This window comes from Vicia villosa, linkage group LG3, assembly GCF_029867415.1.
Source record: "Vicia villosa cultivar HV-30 ecotype Madison, WI linkage group LG3, Vvil1.0, whole genome shotgun sequence".
NCBI lineage: Eukaryota > Viridiplantae > Streptophyta > Magnoliopsida > Fabales > Fabaceae > Vicia > Vicia villosa.
The window spans coordinates 109,311,550-109,337,932 of NC_081182.1; the positions used below are offsets into that span (position 1 = coordinate 109,311,550).

Consider the following 26,383-nt stretch of genomic DNA (forward strand, 5'->3'; position numbering starts at 1 on the left):
CATCCGAATAAGATCGCATTACATCAATTCTGTTCATCTCGTTCACCCAATTCCATTCATAAAAAAGGGAAAGATAGTCTGTTACAAGCTATGTCCCACTACAAATTCAATTGTCATTACAAAAATCCATCATCCATTACACTTCATTACAATCCATACAAACTTATACAAAAGGGCCCTAATTCCTAAACTAGTCGTATTCTTCTCCAAAGCATTCCCAAACCAAAAAAGAAACTAAGCTATGCCAAATATCCTATCTTGCTTCCAGATTTCATCTTCATTCCATACTATGCCAAAACTTCATGACGCCATCTTTTAAATTCTTTTTCCAATCTTCATGAGCAAGCAAGTTTTGTAAGAGAGGTGTCATTTCTCCATAAGTGCTGTTCCAAACCTGCAGTGGCGTATCACACAAAAAGTCAGCAAACACCAAGCATTGATTATCCATAAATGTCAACAATCAGTTCACAAAACAGTCACACAATTAACCAAAAAATCCAGCTATTCAACCCTGCATTACAACATAAACTGGTTTTACAAAAATAAAACAAATGATAGCATCCGGCAGACAAATTCCAATTGAGTGTATTGCCATCCAGTACTCAACCTTTGTTCAATATAATTCAGCCAACACCCCTGTTCAAGTTCAAACCAAAAAAGAAATACAAAACCACACACTAAATAAAACCAGTCATTCATTCACAAGTCATGTTTACCATAGCTACATCCTATACCATTAATCAAAGTTGCTGCCATAGAAACTCAGCCCACGACAAATTACCCCTAACCTTCCTTCAACTTCACCTAACAGTTTGAGTTAGGTTTGCTAACTAAATTCAACCCACATATATAACCAACTGCCAATAACCCTTTCTAATTTTTTTCTAACCAAAATCCTAAACAGCATTCATAACTCCTAACTAACATAACCGATTCAGTTAACAAGAAAACTTTCAAAACCAAAGCAGAATTCTCATAACCATCAAAACAGATTCGTAATAGAAAAACTACCTATAACAGAATTCAACTAAAATCTCAACAGAAAATAGAGTTGTAACTAACCTCTCAATCTTCACTCTCACCTTCAATCTTCCTCCATAACCACTCCACCATTCTCCTCCTTCATCATTATCTTTGACTCTCCTCTATCTTCACTATCCTCCACCATCTCTATACCCTGCCTCATCCATCTTCATCATCTTCACCAATCTTCAACCAAACATTCATTCCTCACCATTTTTCACCTTCACTCTCACACACCACCAATACGCACTATTCATCATCTCCCTCTGCTCTTCTTCAATCTCCCTTTCCCATTCATCTTCACCACCATAAACACTCTTCAATCACCATAAAACAAACTCTGAAAAAAAAACAGAAAGAGGGGAGGAGATGCATAACAGAAAGTAACAGAAAATTAACAGAAAAAAAACGGAACAAACTCACCTCACTATGGATCCTCTTCAAGAATCTCCACGTTCTTCACCATGGCCTATCTCGTAGAACCCGGCCTTCGTTCATCCACCACCATCCTTCATCTCGGCATCATCTCCACAACTCATCAACTCTCTGCAACATCATCATCTAAACCACTCCCATCAAATATCCAGCACCACACTCTTCATCAACTCAACACCTAATCATTCAACATCTCATCATCACTTTCAAAATTGGCAGAACGAATCGGTAACCACGCGCGGCAACCACGTTCTATTCATCATCTTCGTATCAATCTACGGTTCTCTGCAAATCTTCAACATCATCATAGCCGCATTAGTCTCATCAATCGGCCGTTCCTCACATCGCAGCTGATTCAACACGCAACGGATATGTTCCTCATCGCGGCACAGCAACAAAAACTCAATCAGCAACATTTCATCAGTAAGAACACAGAGAAATCGGAGAGAAGCATTCGGAGAGGGGTCTGAGTCTTACGCCGCCTTGAGATTGTTTCGTCGCGTGAGAAAGAGAGACCGAGCGGTGGCGAGAGTTTTGAACTGAGAGATGAGACGAGTGAGATGAGTGGCGGAGGGAAGAATGTGGATCGGAGAGGGGAAGCATTCCGGCGCCGTTCATATGAGGAAGATGATGCGTCACAAGTAATTCTAACCTAATCCTCATTTGATATCTCTTTCAAGATTAATGTGATAATTGACATAGGATGTTAGCTAATATGAAGTTTAATGTGAGTAATTGGTGTTAATTGGTAATATAAATCGGAATTAATGGATTAATCTTGATTAATTGAGTCAAATGGACCATTAATGCAATACAAAATCTGAATCAATAGAGAAAAATGGATCTATTCAATCTCTTTGGGCTCACAAAATCGATTTGCTTACCCCCCTAAGAGCCCATCACACTCCCCTTGTTTTTGTGCTGAAAGAAATCTGAATCAAAACACCCCTTGGGCCAAATCTGAATGGGTTGTGCGCCCTTTCTCTTGCCTGCACCCCCTGTCTGGTATATTTCCCTTTTTACAATTTTTGTTCTTCCTCAATTTTCGACTTGTAGTTCACTTTTAATTGAAATAAAAAATGAATAAAAATAGGTTTTAGATAGATATATGTGTGTATATATTTTTGGTATTTTTTATATATTTTTAGAAATTGTTTTGCCATCTTCAATAAATCATTTACGTTGGTATGTTCATGTTTCTTTTGGTTTTGATAGATTTTGCAAATTAATTTTGTTTAACACCTTAGGATCAGAATTTAACCACCGTTTTTTGTATAGTTTCAGTAGGCTAATCCACGATAATGTGTATAAAAAATGAATTCCTAATTCTTTGTTTTGATTGGTATTTGGCTAGTGTTGTTCGACTCGATTAACATGCGTTTCCATTAGACAATTGTGACGTTTGTGCTCTCAATTTGAAATGCATTCATGCAATAATGTTGGTTCCTTTTTGTACATATAATTAGGGATGTTTAGAGGTCCTAAGACCTGGAATTGAAAATTTTATATCATGTTTTCCCATTTTACTCGATTTTTCTTTATCACATGTAAATAACTTGTTTTTGATTGACGATTGCACCGTAACTTGTACAAATGACCCGTAATTTTGTGTGGAACTTCTTGGCATGACTTTGTGGTTGTTTAGGCATCTAGTATAGGCTATTTGCTACTGACTTGTACCATTTGATTGCATGTTTCTAACTTCATCCACAATTCGAAACCGTTTAGCTAGTATTAACCTAGTATTGCCTAGTTTTGGTTAGAGTTTTGCATCGCTTCATGCTAATTGACTAATATAGATTAACATAGGATATTGGAACTAAATGAATGAGTTTGCTACTGACTTCAAGCTTAGACCGTGTGTTCACTTGCTTTTGCTTTGATTAATTGATGTTTGTCCGCTAATTGGTGAGTAACGATGCATGCGATACTTTGGTAACTTCTTGTGGATATTTTTGTGTGATACCGTGGTGCTTTTGTATTTGATTTGGGACATTCAATCCCTTGTTTTTCTAATGACTTGGGGCTTCTCTCTCTTGTTTCCATGCTTAGCCTCTCATTTCTTGCTTTGATGTTGCTTACTCCTTACTATTGCTTGCCATGTTCCCTTAGACTCTTCCTTCTTTGTTAAGAGGAATTGAGATAGGATAGGTATCCTTGACCTTAGGGCCATTTGTAGATTAGAATAACATAGATTAGAATGTTAGATCTAGTTCCCTATTGCATTCTTTTTCTTTTTCAACTCTTTAAAACATTAATAAAAGGAAGATGCGAATCACATTAAGCAAGTGATAGAGAAATGAGTGGGATTCATTCCCTAATCTATTTCTCCATCACTTAGTGGCATAGAAACGAGTGGGATTCATTCCCTAATCTGTTTCTCGGTCACTACTTAATGGGAGAGAAACGAGTGGGATTCATTCCCTAATCTGTTTCTCAAACATTAATTAATGGGAGAGAAATGAGTGAGATTCATTCTCTAATCTGTTTCTCAAACATTATATAATGGGATGGAAGTGAGTGGGATTCATTCCCTAATCTGCTTCTCGATCATTATACATTTTATGTGATTCGAATCGTGAAGTAAACTCCCTTAAAAAACACACAACCAAAAACACTTCAAAACACCTAACAATGGTTCAGACTAAAACAAAGTAGAGAAAGTGGTGAGTGGCCCGGTATTGGGTACTGTTCACCACTCATCTACCCTAAAAGACACAAACCAATCTCTTTCTTCTTCCTAAGGGCACCGTTATCTCCGCTCCATTGCATCCTAGGCGATCCCTTATGCAAGAGCGCGAGCGTTAACGCCGCCCAATTAAAAAACACAAAAACAAACAGAAAATCTTTAGCCGAGCTACGGTTTCTCTGATTCCTGAAAAGGATACGTAGGCAGCGGGGTAGGGCCCGTGCGAGTACAATTCTTTATTTTCCCTACATTTTGCATTCATTTCGCATATAGACATAGACATAGTATACACCCATTAGATAGAAACAAACATAGGTGGATACCATCGAGTACGATGGGCGTGAGGGGTGCTAGCACCTTCCCCTTGCGTAACCGACTCCCGTACCTTGATTCTCTGGTCGCAAGACCTTGTTCCTTCCTTTGTTAGGTTTTCTGATATTCCTTTCCCTTATGGGATAAATATATTGGTGGCGACTCTGTTCATTTTTCGCGAGCGTGCGACAATAGGCATAAGTCCCATTCCCTTACATGAAATTAGGTATTTCATTGTACATACCTCGATCAATTTGATTTTTGACCTCGAATAACAAATCAAAAAAGAAGGTTTTCTTTAAATCTTCTCAAAAATACCATGGGCCTCCATGTAGGTATAAATCCCAACCTCCCTTGTAAATGTTTGTTTACATAGCTTTGAATAAACTCAAGTGGGCCTCTCCCCGAGTATAAGTCCTGAGCCCCGTGTATACAAACGGATCATCCTTACAGGTATATTTCCTTCATAAACTCCATTGTATACACACACTTCGTCATATATATGTGCTTATTCATATACTTGTTCATGTTTGTTCATACTTGTTCATGTGTTTGTTCATATTATCTATGCTTGTTCAACTTAGTACAACACTAGGTTCCCCATAGCCTCCTATTAGGCTTCGTGCAAAGAATCTCCCTAGTTTAGGTTAGGACATAGAGTATGGTTTCCCGGTGAAATCGCTCTAAGAGCTCAAACCAACTATACCATGCCTCCTCTTGGGCTTTGTACAAACGAATTGTCCCTCCCATAGCCTCCTCATGGGCTTACAATGCAAGGACCCTCGATTGTCCCTCCCATAGCCTCCTCTTGGGCTTACAATGCAAGGACCCTCGGATAGCCTCCTCTTGGGCTTCGTACTAGGACCCACGGGCTTCTTATAAGCATCCCCATAATCCAAAACAAATACCCTAGGTGATTAGACATTTATCATCTCTATGATAGGAGTATCTCTTCTATATCATCACAATCAATCAATCAAACTTCTTTTTGCCACAAGGCTGGCTAATCAATCAAACCTTTTGCCAACAGGTTGGCTGATTAATCAAAGTTTTTGCCACAAGGCTGGCTTCGTCGAAACTTTTGCCACAAGGTTGGCTGATTAATCAAAACTTTTTGTCACAAGGCTGACTTATCAAAAGTTTTTCCCACAAGGCTGGCTAATCAAACTTGTTTTTGCCACAAGGCTGGCTAAACAAAAAAAATATCTTTATCATTCTAAGCACCATAAGTGGCACAGCCCAGGTCTTATAATGAAAAGATTTTCAAACAAAAATCAAACAGATGTATGTGATGATATAGATTAGATACATCGAGCATTAAGATGACATTTGTCTCTTATCCTTTGCTTCCACTAGCATAAGTGGGAACTACGATTGCTCTGACTTTCTCAACATCCCTTTGAGGATACGTAGGCACAAGGTCGTATCCTTGGCGAGCAAAACTTCTCCCTCAAACCACTCAAACCTTAGCACCCTTAGACCCCAAGCTACAGATGCTCTGATTCCCTCTAAGGGATATGTATGCAGAGGATCGCGATGATCTTTGCGAGCATAATCAAACAAACACCTTAGGTCCCGCCTATCTCACAAGAACCTCCACCATAACATAGAATGAAATAAACATAACAAAGAAACCTATATAGTACTATAGATACGTTGGGTGCTAATACCTTCCCTTCGTATAACCAACCCCCTTACCCGGAATCTCTCCCCCACTTTTGCATTGCTTTTAATTTTTATTATTTGCTTTGCATTTCTTTTAAGGTTATTGCAACTTTTTTCCCTTTTCCTGTTTTGGAAACAATAAAAAGTTTGGTCGTGACAAAAACAAAAGAAAAATCATTTTCTTGAGCACTCGAGCCCAAAGAAGGTATCAGGTGTCTCATCCCGAAAGACTCGATTTTTCCCCGCGACAGAAAAATGGCGACTTCACTGGGGAAAAACTTTTTATTGTTTCCAAAGAAAGGGTTAATTGTTATGTTTTCATTCTTGTTACATGTGTGGTTCTTTGGTTCTGTTACTTGTGTGGTTCTGTTACAAGTGATACATTATGGACAAATCCTAACCTGGATTAAGTACACATAAGAATTAGGTGGAGGGTATAGTTATGTATGGCATACAAGGAGTTCAGTCCTTAAAAAGCTGGCATGAGAATCCTTCCGCTCAGTGGAGGTTCCTTGTTGGTAGTATATGTTTAGCAAGTTCAATTGCAAAGACATTATTGCTTTCATTGAACTGTAGAAGCTGAGTTGGCTGTAGAACCCATAACCCATCCTGGCCTTATTAGGTTGTGGCGCAGAAACTATTCAGGTGAAGACTTGGATTAGTTGTCATGCGGAGAGCCACACTCAGACGGGTTTTTCTTGATAATATTGCTAGCTCACAAGTTCAATTGTGCAAGCCGGTAATATCCGAAAGAAAAATGTAGACCCTGACGTATCTGTAGAACATGTTGTGCAGGTGATTAAACCCTAGTACTATCCCATGTTTGGTTCTCTGACCTCATGCTTGTGACGCTGAACCTTTGAACCTATGTGTACCATGTTTGAATTACCATGTTTGTAGAACTATGTTTGCACCACCGTGTTTGCATTATCATGTTTGCCTTACCATGTTTGTATATGTGGCATTCATGCATCCATGCATTCATACATTCATTAAAAATCCATCTTTTCAAAAAAAACATGATTTTTTCCAAAAAAAAAAAATTTAGAGAATTTTCTTTGCAAACATTATAGGATTAAGTTATGGAGTGGGTAAAAAGGCATACCGAAAAGTACGGTTTCAAAGCGCCTAATGTGGAAAGACTGAAAGAGTTAGCATATTTTGTACAAGATCCTTCCGACTTTAGGAAAAGCCATGGAAAGCTTTTGCCTATCTTGAACACTCATGTTGATGAAGGACTTCTCAAAACTCTAGTTCAGTTCTATGATCTCGTCTACCGGTGTTTCACCTTTCCAGACTACCAGTTGGTACCAACCTTGGAAGAATATGCCAATCTTTTGGGTATTCCTGTGTCTGACAAAATACCTTTCAATGGTTAGGAAGCCATTCCTAAGTCACAAGTCATTGCAGCAGGTATCCACTTGAAGAAATCCGAAGTAGAGAGTAATTGGACTACCAAAGGAAACCTTCCAGGTTTGACTTCGCAGTTTCTAATAAAGAAAGCCTTTGATTTCATCGAAACTGGTAGCATGATAGCTTTTGAAGCTGTATTAGCGTTGCTCACCTATGGGTTGGTTCTGTTTCCCAACATCAACGACTTTGTTGATATCAACGCCATAAAGATCTTTCTGATTAGAAATCTTGTTCCAACTTTGCTGGGTGACATGTATTTCTCTATTCATCATAGGAATCGCCAAGGCGATGGAATCATTGTATGTTGTGCACCTCTTTTGTTCAAATGGATTGTTTCACACTTACCTAAGTCTCCTATTTTCATGGAAAATCGAGAAGGCTTGCATTGGCCTCGAAGACTTATGTCCCTTACTAATAATGATATCCATTGGTATACTTTGGCTCGCTGCGGTACAGAAACCATTGATAGTTGTGGAGAGTTCGCCAACGTACCCCTCATTGGTACACAAGGAGGAATTAACTACAATCCGGTCCTAGCCCGACGACAACTCGGGTATGCAAATTCAATTAAACCCATTGGTCTCAAAGTGGAAAGCTACTTCTACCAAGAAGGGGAGGATCCTCAAGGGTTGTAAACAAGAATGGTAAGAGCTTGGTACGATGTCCGAAGAAAAGAAAAGGTGGGATAAGGAACAGCATTGCTACGGACGCCTACACCTGTTGGGTGAAGAAAAGAGAAAGGGAGTTTCAAATGCCTTATGATTATGAAAAACCCATGTTCCCTGTGGTGTCTCAACTACCCAATATTCCCATTGACACTGCGGAAGAATACCAAGAGACTCTAGCTAAGATGAGGTTAGAAAAAAAGACGCTTGGGAAGAAAAGTTTCGTAAAACTGATCACGAAGAAACTCTCTATTATCAAGATGAATGGCTCATGAGTAAAGATGAGAAGATCCGTCGGAAAGACGCTGCAATAAGGAGGTACATCAAAGAAAGCAAGAAAAAGCTTGAAGGTTCAACAAGCAACACTCTGATGCCTGATGATTGGAAGAATGTTGTTGACAAGCTAAGGACCGAAAAGGCCGAATTGAAAGCTTACTATGGGAAAGAAATCCTGAAGCTCAAGCTGCACAACGCATTTGGTTCTTCATCTGATGAAGATGCTTAGGATTGTTTAGCTTTATTTATCATTTGCTTCTGTAGGAGCTACGCTCCAATGTTGTAACATTTCCCATTATTTCAATAAAATAATAGTTTGTGTTCAGATGTTTGCAAGAAAATAATCTTTAAAATGTTTGGAAAAATCATAAACTTCTTTTTACATGCATCATTCTGCATATCGAGTCTGTTGTATAGAGTCTCATCTTTTGGATCTTTCTCCAATAGATCGTCAAGCTGTCGCGTCTCAAAGTTTCTCGACCGCGCTCGCAATCAGATCACAGATACAATACTCGTTCGAGCAAAAGAAGAGTGATGGAAAACTTGGACCAAGAGAATATTGAGCTCCGTGGTACAGTGACCACCCTTCAAGAAAAGTTGGAAAGTCTCACTACTCTGGTTGAAATAGCTATCAAGATAAGAAATAGCTATCATCATTATGTCTTGATCAGAATACCTAATGAGATCCTATAAAGTGTGAATAATAGAAATAAATATTGTCAAACCACTCAAGTCTTGAAATAGAATGTTATGCAACTATAGTACAAAAATATACTACTGTGATGTCTCATTTCATTACTTCTTGTCTAGCAAGACGTCATTTAGCTAGAAATGTAACATACTTAAACACTATTATGGCTGACTTGGCCATCCTTGATTATAACTGGAAGGTTACATTATGTCATATTGCTATTAGTTATAGCTTTCATATTGGTTAAGTTGGTAGTTAGCTAAAGATAGGAAGTTACAGTTGTCTCGACTGTTTGAGTCTCTAAAAGAAGACAGTACCTTATTTCAACCTACACCAGATTTCTTAAAGAAGACATTACCTTATTCCAAGGTAATATAAGTCCACAAACCAAAAAACTGATAGAGAGACACTAAATTGAAATTAAATAGAACCATAAACAATAAACTATAAGCAGAAAACAACAAACTATAAGCAAGAAGAAAGGGCTAGTAACCTGAGTTGGACTTGATGTGGGAGACGGGTAGGTTTGAATCGGCATTGTACAAGTAGAAACCAGAGGCTTCAAAGTAACTGTAAAATTAAACACACACGATGCAGTTAAATACACCACTACTAACACAATATCAAAAAAAAACCCAATCTAGAACTCAATTATTTAAAATGATATGAAATCAATTATCAATTAGCTAGTAACTACAAACACCCGAATTTACAAAACCGAAATGCTCAAATATGTTCTAGACTCAATTAGCTAAAGCTCGATTTTTGAAAAATGCAGTAAGTAGTTCATATGTTCTAGACTTTTCAAATTTATAAAACTGAAATGCTCAAATATTTGTTCCAGTGAAAAAAGAAAATCCTTAATCACTCTGGGATATGAAGAATGTTAGATGAATATACAAAGATCAAATTTCACAGCAATACATTAACTATCTCTTTCTAGTACTTACTTCTACTTATAACCAACCTAACTTAACTATCTCATTCTCCAACATTAATAAACATGAATAAGAAGCTTTCAAGAAACACAAAGATAGACACAAGAGCACCATTGAACCATAGTATATAGACAGATTGAACCACAAAGCCAGAACATGATTAACTGTTCAGATATTAACAACATTATCTCTAAGGAAACAACACAGTATATAGACAGATTGAATACCTGAAGAAATTCTACAAGTATTCAAAAGCGTTAGTGGAATGAAACACCAAACTAAGCTACTGGAAAAAATTCTACAAATCTTTAACCGAGCTTGAGTAAAGGAAGCTTCAAAGAACAAAATGAAATCAATTAAGCTAATGGAAAAATTGGAGATAATCACACATAACAACCAAGTTTTAATAATCACACATAACAATTTCTAAACATGTATTCTTAAAGGAAATAATCACACATAACAACCAAGTTTTAATAGATAACTACAAAGAATAAACATTCATAATAACCAAACTAACTAAAAAAAAGATTAAAAGTGTTTAAATCAGAAAGAGTTAGAACAATTTCAATAATTTATTCTAAGAGAAAAAGCCACTTTCAATAATTTATTCTAATTCATTATGAGTAACTTATAACAATAAGTATAACAGTACCAGTGTGTTCTCACATCAGTATAGAAGATATTTTCAAACCTTTCAATTGTTACAAAACGAAAAACCTGAGTTTAAATACGTTAAGGGTGGGATTTTTAACTACAGCTATAAGGGAATTTGCAGTCAGATTAAAATGGTGACTGACCTTTTTGTTGACAAAAATCTTCAATCGTAAACGTTACTACGCGGTTGAAAGGATATTCGCAAACTCTGTTTTATTAACTCTGAATACATAACACGTTCAATGTCATCATAATAAACCAAAAAAGAATCCTACTTGATATCAACCACAACAGAACTATAAGTCAAGAGCTGCACTGCTAACAACTACTAATAGCCTACAAATTCAGACTCCTAACCTAATACAAAACTTCAATAAAAGGTAAAATACAGCAAAACCACACAAATTGTCTTAGTCCAAAAGAATACTCAGTAACACAAAACCACACAAATTCTCAGTAACACAAAAGAATACAAGGATAAATGAACATGAGCACTCAAATAAACAAACAACCGTAGATTGTCTCGAGTAACTTACCAGAAGCAGCAAACGAGGGAAGAAGACGATGGTTCTAGGTTTCGAACAGTGATAAGTGAGGAATGAACGATGCTAATGAGGGAAGAAGACGGTGGTGAGGTGCTGCAGTGAAACGGCGAGAGACGGTGGCGAGGTGCTGCAGTGAAACAGCGAGAGACAGTGGTTCTAGGTTTGAACAGTGAAAACGAGGGCGAGAGATGCTTCTGAGATTAGAATGAACGTTCTCTTAATTTTTTTTTTTAATTTCTAAACGCAAAACGACATCTTTTAGAATAATTATGTTTTTAAATTTTTTTAAAAAATGCTATGCCAGCGCTTTTGAAAAGCGCATTTGTAGCCTAAGCTTATACTAGCGTTTTTTAGGAAAAAAGCGCTTTCGTAGCCTTAACTTATACCAACGATTTTTAAAGCGCTTTCGTAGAGACACCTTTAGCAGCGCTTTTTGAAAAATGCTTTTATATATTCCCCTATAGCAGCGCTTTTTAAAAGCGCCCTTGCAAAGTCCCCTTTAGCAGCATTTTTTTCCCTTGATTTTTGTTTTGTCTTTAGCGAAACCTATAGCAGCGCTTTTTCTTAAAAGCGCTCTCGTAGTTGCGGGCACTAATGAGTTCTTCAAGGGATACTTCATCAAGATTCTTTACAACTTTGAATGCTGTAACCATTGTTCTCATCTTCTTGGTAGACTTGAGCATTGCCTTCATGAGTCATCTTCATGGATTAAAGTTAGAGCTTTTGTTTCTTTGACTTGAGCATTGCCTTCATGAGTCACTTGAGTGACTCAAATATATCATGTGTTGTATCTCTATTGGTGATTTTCTCATATTCTTCCTGAGAGATAGCACTTAGCAAGATAGTTTTAGATTTGTGATGACTCTTGAGTTCCTTCTTTTGTTTATCATCCATGTTCTTCCTTGCTATCTTTTCACCTGCGTCTTCTGGATGATTGTAACCATCTACCACAATATCTCATAGCTCAAGATCTTTTCATAGAAAGAAACTTTCTATCCTATCTTCCCAATATTCAAAATTCTCTCCATCGAACACAAGAGGTTTTGTGTAGCCATTGTTGTTTGAATCATTCGCCATAGTGTTTTCCTTCTGGATCTTTTTCTGACATGGTTAAGTGTTTGCACCCAGAACCAGGCGCTCTGATTCCAATTGAAGGTTGAGAAAACACTTAGAAGGGGGTTTAATAAGTGGATTTTAAAACTTTTTGAAGGAAAGATAATCAGAACACATTTATTTTTATCCCGGTTCACCTTCTCAATAAGGCTACCTCCAGTCCACCCTCAACAAGGTGATTTGCCTCTCTCAACAGAGATCTTAATCAACTATAATCTGAACCTGATTACACTTGCACGACCAACTGTCGTGACTCACATTATAATGCACGAGCCAAAATGCTGGTGACTACCAATCCCGCACAAACCAATTGTTTGTGACTAACCAATCTTCTAAGACTCAACTAGTCATAGACTTCTTGAGACTTCTGACCCAACTGGTCTCTCAAGGACTCAGTTACCACGTAACTTCTGTTGACAATGTATTGTTTTGCTTCTAGAAATCTGTAATCACAACTGTGATATTTCACTAAGATTAAGTACAGAATAATGAACTCAGAATATGAATAAGAAAATTTAGCTTCAGAGAGTTTTTCTTCACACTTGATGATTTATCAGAGTTGCAACGTTCTTGTGTGTTCTTTCTTGTTTTCTTCTTTATGACTTGCGTTGTGTTTCTCTAGCTCCTCATAAGTTCCAAGTTTTGATTGTTGGTACCGGTACATCTTTTGAAATTAGAACCATATGATTAGAGTACCATGTTTGCTTTATACAAAATTTGTTTGCTTGTTATCATCAAAACACTAAAATATGATTAGAACCAAACTATGTTCTAACAGTGCCACCTTAAAGGTCTCAGCAAAATGGTATTGCCGAGAGGAAAAATCGTACGATATGAACATGGTTCGTAGTATGTTGAGGAGGAATTTTATGTAGAATAGTCCCCTGGTTTTGTGGTGATAAATCAAGAGGAAAGGATCTACAAGTTGAAGAAAGCGTTCTATGGTTTGAAGTAAGCTCCAAGAGCTTGGAAGAAATGCATATATGGTTTCCTAGTCGATGTTGGCTTCAAGAATTTTGTTTCGGGGCATGGTGTATATATGTGAAGACATATGTGAGAAAAGATGTGATAATACTTTGCTTATATGTGGACGATTTGTTAATCACGGGAAGCAATGAGTTGAGGATTTCTAAGTTCCAGAGTGAGCTTATGGAGAAGTTTGAAATGAGAGATCTTGATATCATGAATTTCTTTCTTAGCATAGAGTTCCACAAGTCAAAATTGGGTCTGCTTATGGATCAAAGAAAGTATGCACTTGAGATATTAAAAAGGTGTGATATGGAGCATTATAATTCTGCCAATACACCATCGGAAGCAAGGTTGCAGCTGTCCAAAAGTGATGATGAGTAGGATGTGGATCCAACGCAATATAGGAGGTTTTTTGGATCGTTACGTTATTTGTGCATTATGTGGCCAGATTTGACGTTTAGTGTTGGTATTGCAAGTAGATTCATGGAAAGACCGAAGTTATTTCACTTGGAAGCAGATAAAAGGATCCTACGATACATCAAAGATACTCTTGGCTGTAGAATTCTCTTTCCTGTGGATGATACGGGCAGAAAGTGCGAATTGCTCGGTTACACGGATTTTAATTGGTGCAGAGAAAAGGACGATCAAAAGTCTACGGCTGATTATGTCTTTATGTTCGGAGGAGATCCAATCTCTTGTTGTTCTAAAAAGGAGCATGTGGTAGCACTCTCTTCTTGTGAGGTCGAGTAAATTGCGGCGTCGTTGTGTGCGTGTTAGGTTGTGTGGCTTGTGAATCTGCTAAAAGAGTTGGACAACAAAGTGGAGGAAGCTGACACATTTTTGGTTGATAACGTTTTAGCTATTTGTCTTGCTGAGAATCCCATAACACATGAGCCTGTTTTGGTTCCAACTTGTATTGTTTAGTATCTTATAAATACCTCCCATGTAACATTGATTAAAAGTTAATTTCATTTGTTAATATTTTTCTCAATTACTCTCTGTCACTCAATATCTCATTTTTCCCCATCTTTTCAAATTCTTTATTTTCTTTATTGATTCACCTACAAGCTTTGTGCTTGTTCCAACATGACTCACAAATAAGTTTGTTTTAAATTTTAATTTTCATTATTCTTAATCAGAGTATTTAGAAGAAAAAACATTGACATAAAATACTGTCTTATTTGTTTATTGTGTTAGCAGTAAAATCTTGCCTAAATTCTACTTAAGCTAAAATTATTAAGTATAATTAATTTTCAATTCAAACTCCACTATAAATAATACGGTTTACTTAAAAAATAATCAAAATATGCCCCCTACTTTCTACAAAAAGAAGAAGACGGAAATAAGCCTTTACAATTTCTTTATGTTTGACATAGGATATATAGATTATGAATTACACTCTTTTGTCCAAATAAAATTATGTTGACAAATTTAATAAGATAATTGAAAGAGTTGCGGTCTTACAAAGACATTCTCTCACACTTCACTTACATAACTTGAACTTGTATTCTCTCACACTTCACTTACATAACTTGAACTTTGTTTTTTATTTTATATTTTTTGCATTACAACCATATATATATATATATATATATATATATATATATATATATATATATATATATATATATATATATATATATATATATATATATATTTTGTTAAAGGAAGAAATTAATTCAAACACCTATACTAGCGCAATATGGTGATAACAAAGATATCTAAATTGTATTCTTTTCAATTTTAGGAGGAAATTCTAAAATTTCATAAGATAAAGACATAAGGAAGAAAATAAAAATAGAAGAGCGTTAAACTTTTAAACACCAAGGATTTGCTAGTTTATCGTGGAATTTCTTTTGCTCCTCTAAATTTAGCTTGTGTTTTCTGTGATGTTTTTGTGCGGAGTCTTCTTTCCAATCTCTTTTTTTGTGTCGGAGGACGGATGAGGTTTAGATGTATATTGTTAGGTGAATAGGAATGTCGGATTATAAAGCAGGTGATTTCATGGAGAGTTTTTGGAAATGAAATTTGTATTGTAGTGGCAAGAAAGTGAAAAGATAGAAGGTGGAGTGCATGTGGTTGGCAACCCTTTGGAGTTTGTGGGTGTTTAGGAATGGAATTATTTTAAAGAATTTTGTGTGGAATTCTCGGGATATGATATGGGGTGTGAAAGCTTTGATTTAGAGAGGCGTTTATAGGGAATATTTCTCACGCCAATTATAACTTTTATGAGTTTGACAAAAACCCGTTGTTTTACTTAAGTTAGGTTTCAATTGGTGAACAATTTTCTCCCGCAGTTCCCACCGTTTCGTTGTAATCTCGTTTTGAAAACTTTGGTTCTATTAATATATCTTGATTAAAAATATATATCATTTTAAAAGCACATGGTAAAAATTGTCCACATTTTTCTTAAAGATTTAGCATATCACACTATTCAACATCTAGTTTTTTTTATCTTTACGAGGATTCAAATCTGTGAACTCCAATATTGTAGAAATATTACATTTGCCCTTTTGAATAGAAAAAATGAGTTTGATTAATGTCACATAGGACTATAGGATGGATAACTTAACATAAATGAAGTAGAAATGTATTAGCACGAGAATATGCGTTTCTGTTTCAGTATATTATTGTTTTAATATATTTGTTATAGTACCAATCGTTAGTTGGTCCATTGGTGATTGGCGTTGGATTTGGTGGCGAGAACCGCGGTTCGATCCCCCGCAACTGCGATCGGGAGGGGGATGGAACCACTTGATGCCAGAACTCGCCTCCGAACCGGACTAAACCGGTGGTATAAAGCCAAAAAAAAAAAAAAAGTATATATTTGTTATAGTATATATAGATTTCACTCCTTAATGTGATTGATTTTGGGAAGAATCCATATTTATTTTAATGTCATTAATTTGTGGAAGAAATATTTGGAATATACGGATCTTTTGGATAAGAAAAGCAAAAGCTAGCCACTTGGCACTGCAAGCAATGTTTTACTTCGGATTCCTCACATGCAGTCCCTTGAGAAAAAGACATATTAATTAGTACTCATCTTCACCAATTATTGATATTTGGTTTGTTGTTTTATGTTTTACAAAGATCCCCCGGTTCCATAAAAATTGAACATTATAAAAACATTGGCCTCTTCAAATATTACTTGAGGCAATCATGGAGCTAGAACCCAAAATGATTTCATCTCCCATCTTCTTATCTTTCTTCTTTTTATTCATAATAATCATCCTAATATGGAATTCAACAAAACCAAAATCTTCAAACTCCAAGTTACCCCCAGGACCACCAAAACTACCTCTTATAGGAAACATACACCAACTTGGTTCAGTGCCTCATCATAGCCTCAAAAAACTCTCACAAAAATATGGACCATTAATGCACATCAAACTAGGTCAAATTCCAATCATAGTTGTATCTTCACCAGAAATCGCCAAACAAATAATGAAAACACATGACACCAAATTCTCAAACAGGCCACATCTTGTAGCTGCTGATATCATAACTTATGGTACAAAAGGCATAACATTTTCACCTTACGGAAGTTATTGGAGACAAATGAGAAAAATCTGCACCTTTGAACTGTTAACACCGAAGCGCGTTGAATCGTTTCGATCGATTCGGGAACATGAGGTGTCAAATATTATGGAAAAGATAAGGTTGAATGAAGGGTCATCTATTAATCTTACCAAGAAGATTGGTTTGTTTTCTTATGGCTTAACATCAAGGATTGCATTAGGAGCAAAATCTGAAGATCAAGAAGCATTTATGGTTGCTATGAAGGATGTTTTGAAGCTAATTGGTGGGTTTTCTGTGGCTGATTTGTTTCCTTCTTTTAAAGTGCTTCATGGTTTGACAGGTATAAGGACTAAATCTGAGAAGGTGCATAGAGAAATAGATAGGATTCTTGAGAAAATTCTTGGATATCATAAAGTGGATACTATTTTAGAAACAAAGGTAATCAATGAAAAAGATGGTGAAGATTTAGTTGGTGTGCTGCTAAGGCTTCAGAAAGAGAATAACCTTGAGCATCCTCTATCTGATAGTGTTATTAAAGCAAACATGTTGGTTAGTAATTTTTACTCTGATAGCTGTTATAAACAAAATCTTACCTTTTAAGATCCATGAATAACTGACGGATATATAATCTAGGGTTAAATACGTTTTTAGTCCCTATATATATGCGACCGTGTATTTTTAGTCCTTATAAAATTTTTCTTCAATGAATGGTTATTCTAAAATTTTTATGCATGCAATTTCAGTCCCTGTTATTTTTAAAATTTTTAAAAACAGTTTATTTACCCTTTAATTTTTAAATTTTTGAATAATTTTTTTTATATATGTTTAGAATACTGTAAAATATTTAGTTACTAAGTTTTAGAATTTTTTTAAACGAGAAGAATTAAATATGAATTTTTCAAATTTCAAAAAATAATGATAAATATGATGAAAATCTCAACTTAGAAATTAAATTTTGAGTTTTCTTTTTCATAAACTTTTTAAAACATTATAAACATGTCTGCAAAATAATCATTCTAAAATACACATTGGTTTGACAGTAGAGACTGAAACTATGTGCATAATAATTTTATAAGGATTATTCATTGAAGAAAAATTTTATAGAAAATAAAAATGCAGGGTCGTATATTTATAGGGACTAAAAACGTATTTAACCCTATAATCTATATATAAATCAGATACATCAATTATTCACCGAAAAAATACACTCACATCCCCACTCTAGTTTTAGCTCATATCATGTTTCGGTTCATATTAGTAGCAATTATATTCATATGATAATTTATTTCAGGATATATTTAGTGCTGGAAGTGGTACATCATCCAAAGCTTCAGAATGGGCAATGTCAGAACTTATTCGAAACCCAACCGTGATGAAAAAAGCACAAACTGAGGTAAGAAGTGTTTTTGATGCAAAAGGGTATGTAGATGAAGCAAACATTCAAGAACTAAAGTACTTAAAGTTAGTTATAAAAGAAACCTTGCGTCTACATGGTCCGGTTCCACTGTTACTACCAAAGGAATGCAGTGAAAGATGTGAAATAAATGGATATGAGATACCGGCGAAGACAAAGGTCATAGTTAATGCTTATGCAATTGGAATGGATCCAAACTATTGGAATGAACCTACGAAGTTTTATCCGGAAAGGTTTGTTGATAGTGAAGTTGATTACAAAGGTGTGGATTTTCAGTTTATTCCGTTTGGTGCTGGAAGAAGGATGTGTCCTGGTATAACATTTGGTGTTGTTAATGTTGAAATATTATTGGCGAATTTGCTTTTTCATTTTGATTGGAAAATGGTTGATGGAAAAAAGGGTGAAGAACTTGATATGACTGAATCATATGGTTTGACTCTAAAAAAGAAACATGATTTGTACTTGATTCCTATTATGTATCATTCATCTCTGAAGTCCTAAACTTTAAACCCTAAAAGTGATCCAATTTTGAGAAACAAAGCTCACTTTCTTGTGTATTTGTGTTATTTGTATGAAGTGAATTATGTATATATTAGTGGGTGATTCGAAATTAAGTCACTTTTGTTCATGTTGACAAGATAAATAGTGTATGAAGCAAATAGCAATCAACATCAATCTAAACAAACAATAATAAAAACACTTTGGTGTAAAGCAAATAGCAATGACAAATGGACAACAAGAATAATGTGTGAAGTAAATAAAAATGACAATCAATCTAAACAACATCAAACAATAATAAGAACTCTTTATTGTAAAGTAACTATGCACAAACAATCAAAGAAATATAAAGGAATAAGAGAAAGTAACACACTAATTTTTTTATCCAACACGATCCAAATTAATCTATGTTTGAAGTAGAGAGCAACACTCTAATCCAATATGTAAAAGTTTATTACAAGAAGTTACAAATACATGTGTATATTCTTAGTGTAACAAGAAGTTACAAGATTCGTTACAAAGATGTTACAAAAAAAAATAAATCATTCTCATGATTGTTGCACCCTGATTTTTACCCTAATGTTTCATCTGCATTATTGTCATTTGTTATTCTTAGTTTATCTCAAAAAAATCGAAAAAATATATAGATAGTATTTTAGACGTTCATTTGCATCATTTGCATTCTAAAAAATAATAATAAATATATACATTCATTTCATACATCATTTTATAATTAATAGCTTTTTTTTAACTTTGCATGATTTTATGATTTTTATCTTTAATTCAATTTTTGATTAAAGTTGAATTTTATATTAAAGTTAATAAATTCCTCTTTTCTTTATCATATTATTTTTGTTATGTTCTTGTTTCTATGTTATTTTTTTAATAGGTGCAAACAACAAAAAGGCCCATGATCAAAATTCAATTTGGGGAGCCCATTTTCATCACATTTCTAGAGGTCACAAAAGACAAAAATGGACCATATTCCTTCCTCACCAATTCTCACGATTTTTTTTGTCCTTCATCCCACTTCCAATTCCACTACTCCACCAGTCTGCAGCAAATTCAAAAATTTCACTATCATTGTACCATATCACAGCTATTGTCCCCTTGATCTTATCCTGAATTCCCTCTCAAAATTCTCATGAAAACCCTAATCTCTTCACTATATAAACACACTCTACACAAGCAAGAAGGGACGAAGAAAATCACATTGTCACTCTGCTCAAAACTTGACTCAAACTTCCTCCAATATATATCTGCATAAACACGTTCAGCTCAACCATATATTCACAGTTCATACAATATGCCTTCTTTCATTCACCTCCAAAACTGTAACTCACGCCAAATCCCAAACTAAACCACACCTTCATTGTTTTCTTGAACATCTGAAGCTCACTTTCACTCACCCCTCAGAACCATCACCCAAAACCACAACCATCCCAAACTTAACCTGCGTTCACACATCCTCATACTAAACCTCACAAACCTTCAAACACTTCAAACCATAACCCTCTCAGCCACCCTCAACCTATCAACAACAACAGCAACACTCGAACCATCGCACCTCTGCAACAACACACACACCCAGGCAACGCACAAAAGCAACACACAAAACGCAAATAACAGAAACAAGAATCAGAAGAAGATGAAGAAAAATCGGAGTCAAAACTCGGAAGAGCCTTACCTGAATTCATGTTAGATTTCCAGTTTCGTTTCTTGCTTATTTTGTTTCACCATAAAATGCTTTGAAATGTATAAATATCTGAATCAATGAATTGGGGTTGGGTTTGCAAGGGATCAGGGTTCTTTGTTTTGCCTTGTTGATTGTTGTTTATTATTTCATTCCGTGTCCTTCGTGAGAGAAGAGATCGAGTGAAGCGTTGTTGTTTTTTTTCCCTTTCCGAAATTGAGAGAGAGAAGAAGAGGAACATGTGTTGTTTGTCTCGTGAAAGAGGCAGACGGTTCTGTTTGATTTAGGGTTCCCTGAACCCGTTTTTTTTCTAATGCAAGAAAAGGGTTGGATCCGGTCGACCCGGTCCGGCCAGGGCCCTTCTGTTTTTTATTTTGTTAATTCTGTTATCGGGCCTCACTCCCATCCGATTTTCAAACCCCCACTGGCCCAAATAGTTCTCTCTTTTTAATATTTTGTTTTGCTCAAACATTTTCAAAACATCAAAAAAAGTTGTTTTAGATCTAAGTTTCTTCTTTCTTTAAAAAATATTATTTTCATAAAAAAGATTAAATATATTTTCTTTAGAGGTATGTTTATGATTCTTTGATTTTTCATTCAATATATTTCAAAACTTCAAAAATGCTTTTAATAATTTAATCGAATTTTGTCAATAATGGATGAAAAGAAGGGTTTGTACGTACTTGTACAAGTTGTTCTAAAGCATTTAGGCGATGACCGTTAAGCCTTTGTTTGAATGCTTAGACTCCATTAAGGACTCATTCAAACTCGATTTGCCTCTTTCTTTTACTGAAACTCTAAAAAACAATTTCAACTCATCGAATTGTTTCTTTTCCTCGCCCAAGTGCAAATCTTGGTCAATACCAAGTTCCTTTTTTCAATCAAAATGCTTTTTACAATCGAATTGAGTTGAGTCCGCAACGGATGAAATTAGAAGGGTTTGTACGTACTTGTACAAGTTGTTCTAAAACATTTACGCGATGGCCGTTAAGCCTTTGTTTGAATGTTTGTACCTCATTAAGGACTCCTCAAAACTCGAGTCGTTTCAATCTCTTTCACCACCCAAGAGGGGTTTGAACGTACTTGTACAAGTTGCTCTTTCAAGCATTTAGGTGATGGCCGTTAAGCTTTTGTTTGAATGCTTGTATCCCATTAAAGACTTCATCAAGATTAATTTAGCAAATTCTCTTTCAAGTATTTTAGGCGATGGCCGTTAAGCCATTGTTTACATACTTGAATTCTACCTTTTCATAAAACACCTATTTCAAACTCATCTTTCCTTGCCCAAGTGCAAATCTCGCCCAAGTGCGAACCACATTCAAAAACTCGTCTTCCCGCCCAAGTGCGATTAGACTCATCAAAATCTATCAACAAACTCGTAGTTCCCCGAACTACAATCGCTCTGATTCTTCCATTGAAGATATGTAGGCACAAGACTCAAATGTCTTGACGAGCACACTAATGAATAAAATATATAATTTCGTAGCCCCGAACTACGAACGCTCTGACTTTCCCCATTGGGAATACGTAGGCACGAGACTCAAATGTCTTGGCGAGCTCAATAATAAAAAACCCAAATCCCGTTTCTTTCTTGTCCATATAATAATTAGAACGCAAGTAGATAATAAGCTAACAATCGATCACAAGAATAACTAAATGGGTCCCATCGAGTACGATGGAGGTAAGGGGTGCTAATACCTTCCCCTTACTTAACCGACTCCCGAACCCAAATTTGGTTACGAAGACCATCTTTGTCCATTTCATTTCATTTGTGGGTTTTATCAATATTTCCCCTTTCCCATTGGAATAAATAAATTTTGGTGGCGACTCTGTTTGTTACAATTTCGTGGCGATCATTTTTTGACCCGCAACAGCTGGCGACTGTGCTGGGGACTTCCAAGAGAGTCAACCCTAATTTAATTTTTCTTGTGATTTTGTTTTCATTTATTTACTTGCTTCTTTATTGCCTTTATTATATCATTGTTTGATTTCTTATCATCATGGTTGGAATCTTTCTATTATTGGCACTTTATGGACAAAGCTCTACGCCCGAGCTCAAGAAACACATAAGATAAGATGGTGGTTTAGTATTAAACTTGCTTGACGTAGTGTCAAGTAGGAGATACTAATACCCCGCCTAGAGTAGGTCCTTTGAGAAGATGTGTTTGGTTGAGTAAGTTATTTACTCGAGCGATGATGTTTTCAATTTGGATCGTTAACTCTAGGGACCTTTAGAAAAACCCTGAAACCATGACTTTTAGGAAATGGTGGTTTTGCACCCAACTTGCGTAACGTAACTATTATTGTGGGTAAGTGCGAAAATCACACTCAGAATAGGCTTCATTTGAAAACACATTTGGATGGTAAGTTATTTACTAGCTGACTGAGTTTTCAAAAGGAGTTTGTAACTCTAAGAACCGCGTCTAGAACCTTTTCAACATAAAAACCTTAGAACTATCCTGTGGTGAGCCACTGTGTGCCCAGTAATTTGAATCTTTCTGTATCCATTTGATTGAAAATCCATTACTTGTGAATCATACATGATATGAAATGGCATTCGCTTTTGCATTAAAAAAAAATCATCATGCATCTGCATTCATTTGCATCTCAATCCAATGCTCATACCTCTCTTCCTCCAGCAGTTAACAAGGCAAGCTGATTCCCCGACATCCTTATCAGACACGTAGTGTTTCTCGAAAAAGAATGGCTGACCAAGAGAAACACAACATGGAAGTCAGGATGGAAATCGACGAGTTGAAGGGAAGCATCACCAAGCTCACTGAGATGATGCAAGTGCTGATTGCTAGGGACGCTGTACCCCAAAGGACTATTATAGCTGAAGTCTCCGAAGTTGAAGAGGATCCCATTCCTGTTCAAAGGCCGCCTACTAGCTGGCCAGAGTTTGGTTTACCACCTGGTTATACTCCCCCATTCACGAATACCTTGGGAGTAGGAATTTCTGCGCAACAGATCGCACCGATACCTGTCACCGCTGAACAACCTCCAATTGTTCACACTGCTGTTCAACCTCCTCCTTTTGTCTATCAGGTTGATGATTCCGAACATGGTGATCAAGAGCATAACCATGAGGTGGAAGAAGTGAAAGAAAAGTACAACGTCCTCGAGAAAAGGTTGAAAGCCGTTGAAGGAAATGACATCTTTGGATTTGATACCATGAACCTCTGCTTGGTTTCTGACTTGACTGTACCTGCAAAGTTCAAAGTCCCTGAATTCGAAAAGTACAAGGGGCATACTTGTCCTAAAGATCATCTGACTATGTACTTTCGCAAAATGGCCGCCTATGCCAACAATGACAAATTGCTCGTTCACACCTTTCAAGATAGCTTAGTTGGAGCTTCTCTGAAATGGTACATGAGTTTGAAGAGGGAGCATATCCAAACATGGAGAGACTTAGGCGAAGCTTTCCTAAAACAATACAAGTATAACATGGACTTAGCCCCTGATCGCAGACAACTTCAGACTATGACCATGAGAGATAGGGAAACTTTCAAAGTATACGCCCAACGCTGGAGAGAGCTAGCTGCTCAAGTCGAACCTCCTCCTGCTGAAAAAGAACTTACTGGCATGTTTATGGATACCTTGCAGCCAGTCTTCTATGAGAAAATGATTGGAAGTGTCTCTTCTAGCTTTGCTGACCTGGTCACCATTGGAGAAAGGGTCGAAGAAGGTTTGAAGAATGGCAAGATTGTCAACGCTGCAGAATCTTCCAACAACAACCAAACAAAGAGATTCCCTGGAAACTTCCATAGAAAGAAAGAAAGTGAAGCTAATGCTGTTGTGACTGGTGGCGAAGGAACTCAGAATCCACAACCCTACCAAGCTTCGACTTATCCACAAGCGCCATTCATGCCTTACTATCAGTATCCGCATGTCGCAGCTGCTCAACATCAACAACCATACTTCCCAATTCCATCGCATCAACAACCATGGACTGCTTCTCATCAGAATGTTCCGCAAAGTGCTCCTCAAAATTCTCAACAAGGTCATAATAGGCAACAATATCAGAACAGGCCTCAGAAAGATCCACCAAAGGAGCCTCGCCGCATCGACCCAATTCCTATGACTTACACTGAATTGTGGCCTGCGCTAATCCATAAGTCGTTGATAGCTCCTAGGCCAACTAAAGCTCCAACGCCACCATTCTCCAAAGGATATAATCCTAATGCTAAGTGTGATTTTCATAGTGGAGTAGTTGGTCATTCCATTGAAGACTGTTGGGTTCTAAAGGAGAAGGTTCAAGACTTGATCGAGAGCAAGATGCTCACATTTCGAGATGTTAATCCGAATGTGGTCACTAATCCTCTACCTCGTTGAGTGTCAAGACACGAGGGATGCTCCTAAAGCCAGATATCAGACGGGAAAGCTCATCCTTGCTGCTGATAGTTACTAGGCCTTTGTCTTTTCATTTATTAATTTTCCTTGTTTGTACTGTGTTTTGTTGCATTTGAATTCTGTAATCCTTAATCGTAATTTTAATGAAATGAGCATTGCATTTGTTTTGAATCAATCATGATGTGTTTCTCTTGCTTTAAATTCGTATCACCTGCACAAATTCAAAAATACAAAAATTGTGCTTTTCCACTTCGCTTTCTTTATGAGCTTTCTGTCTAAGCAAGATTTGAGGGAGGATGACGAAAAACGATTACTAAATTTGCATCAGTGTGCTTTCAAATAAAACTTTGTTGATGATGTACAGGCATTCTTTCAAATCCCCAAACACTGGAGATATAAGGATGATAATCCCTAGTCAACCCCTTTGAGCCTTAGAAGTAGGTGTTTTCTTTCTGTACGAAATTTAAACCCTTCATCAAAAACCTGGGGAAGGGTAGTTGTTCAGTTAAAATGAATAATGCATCTGATTTCCAAGAGAATCATTTCATGGGAACCATTCCCGACCAAAGGTTCAACCGCATCCTCTCTTCGTACACAATGTTGAAGTAGTAGTGAACATCCAAAGCTTACAACAGTTGTTTCCCTTGGAACATCAATATGGCAGTCACAACGCTCCAATTCTCATATCATTGAACAAATGTCATACAAGTTTGTTCCAAAAAAAATCAAAAAAAAACTCCGCTAAGTCAAAACCTAAAAAAGGAGACTTAGGCAAAAAAAATAGGGATACAAAAGTCAAAATAAAAAAAAGAGATCAAAAGATCATTGTCAAAAGCAAGAACAAACTTGTGTGACTTTCAAAGAAGAATAGGTGACTGCCACCTTAGAACTCATTGGTTTTCAAACATCATCTGCAAGTTCTCTTGGAAGTTAAATACTTATGAGAGTTAACTGAACTTAGGACTGAAGTACATCACGAAGAATGGGTGGGTTAAAATCAAAATTTGAGCCTATCTCCTTTGTTTCTTAAACCGTGAACCTGACCACGTTACAACCTTCAAAAGTCCTAATTGAAGCAAGGTTTCTTTTGAAAGCATACTAAAGCAAGGTTGCGTTAACCTGACTCCTAAATGTTTGCTAATCATTTGTTTTGATACCACGCTATCACATCATCTTTCACATCTTGAATTTCAAACTTCTATGCCACAGTTTCATTTCAATAAATGATTGTTTTCAAAACTTGCATGCACGCCACGTTAAAATTACCATTTTGAATAAAATAGTTTCATTTGTAATATCAGCACTTTCCATCAAGGAAATTTCAACAATGGAAATCATTTGAAGAGCCTAAAGTAGCACCATCAAAGTCATATCACTTCAGATGTCCATCATTCAGGGGCATTTCATTTCAAAGGATCCCAAGGACGGGGGCATGTCATCTCAGGATCATCAATTTGAATCCAAAAGCTTTGTTGAAATAAATTTCTACAGAGACTCAGCATTCTGGGGCAA

The 26,383-nt window shown here is 36.3% G+C and overlaps 2 protein-coding genes across 2 annotated transcripts; both read left to right on the forward strand.

Annotated features, from left to right (window-relative positions):
- Positions 1–16,472: 16,472 nt before the first annotated feature.
- On the forward strand, positions 16,473–18,872 carry LOC131656525 (cytochrome P450 71D10-like). The gene is made up of 2 exons (XM_058926225.1): positions 16,473–17,462; positions 18,205–18,872. Exons 1-2 carry the CDS (start codon positions 16,554–16,556, stop codon positions 18,826–18,828), a joined length of 1,533 nt encoding a protein of 510 aa, XP_058782208.1. The 5' UTR covers positions 16,473–16,553; the 3' UTR covers positions 18,829–18,872.
- A 4,349-nt stretch (positions 18,873–23,221) lies between these two features.
- Positions 23,222–24,853, forward strand: LOC131658783 (uncharacterized). The gene has a single exon (XM_058928039.1). The coding sequence runs from the start codon at positions 23,222–23,224 to the stop codon at positions 24,851–24,853; it is 1,632 nt and encodes a 543-aa protein (XP_058784022.1).
- Positions 24,854–26,383: the final 1,530 nt, after the last annotated feature.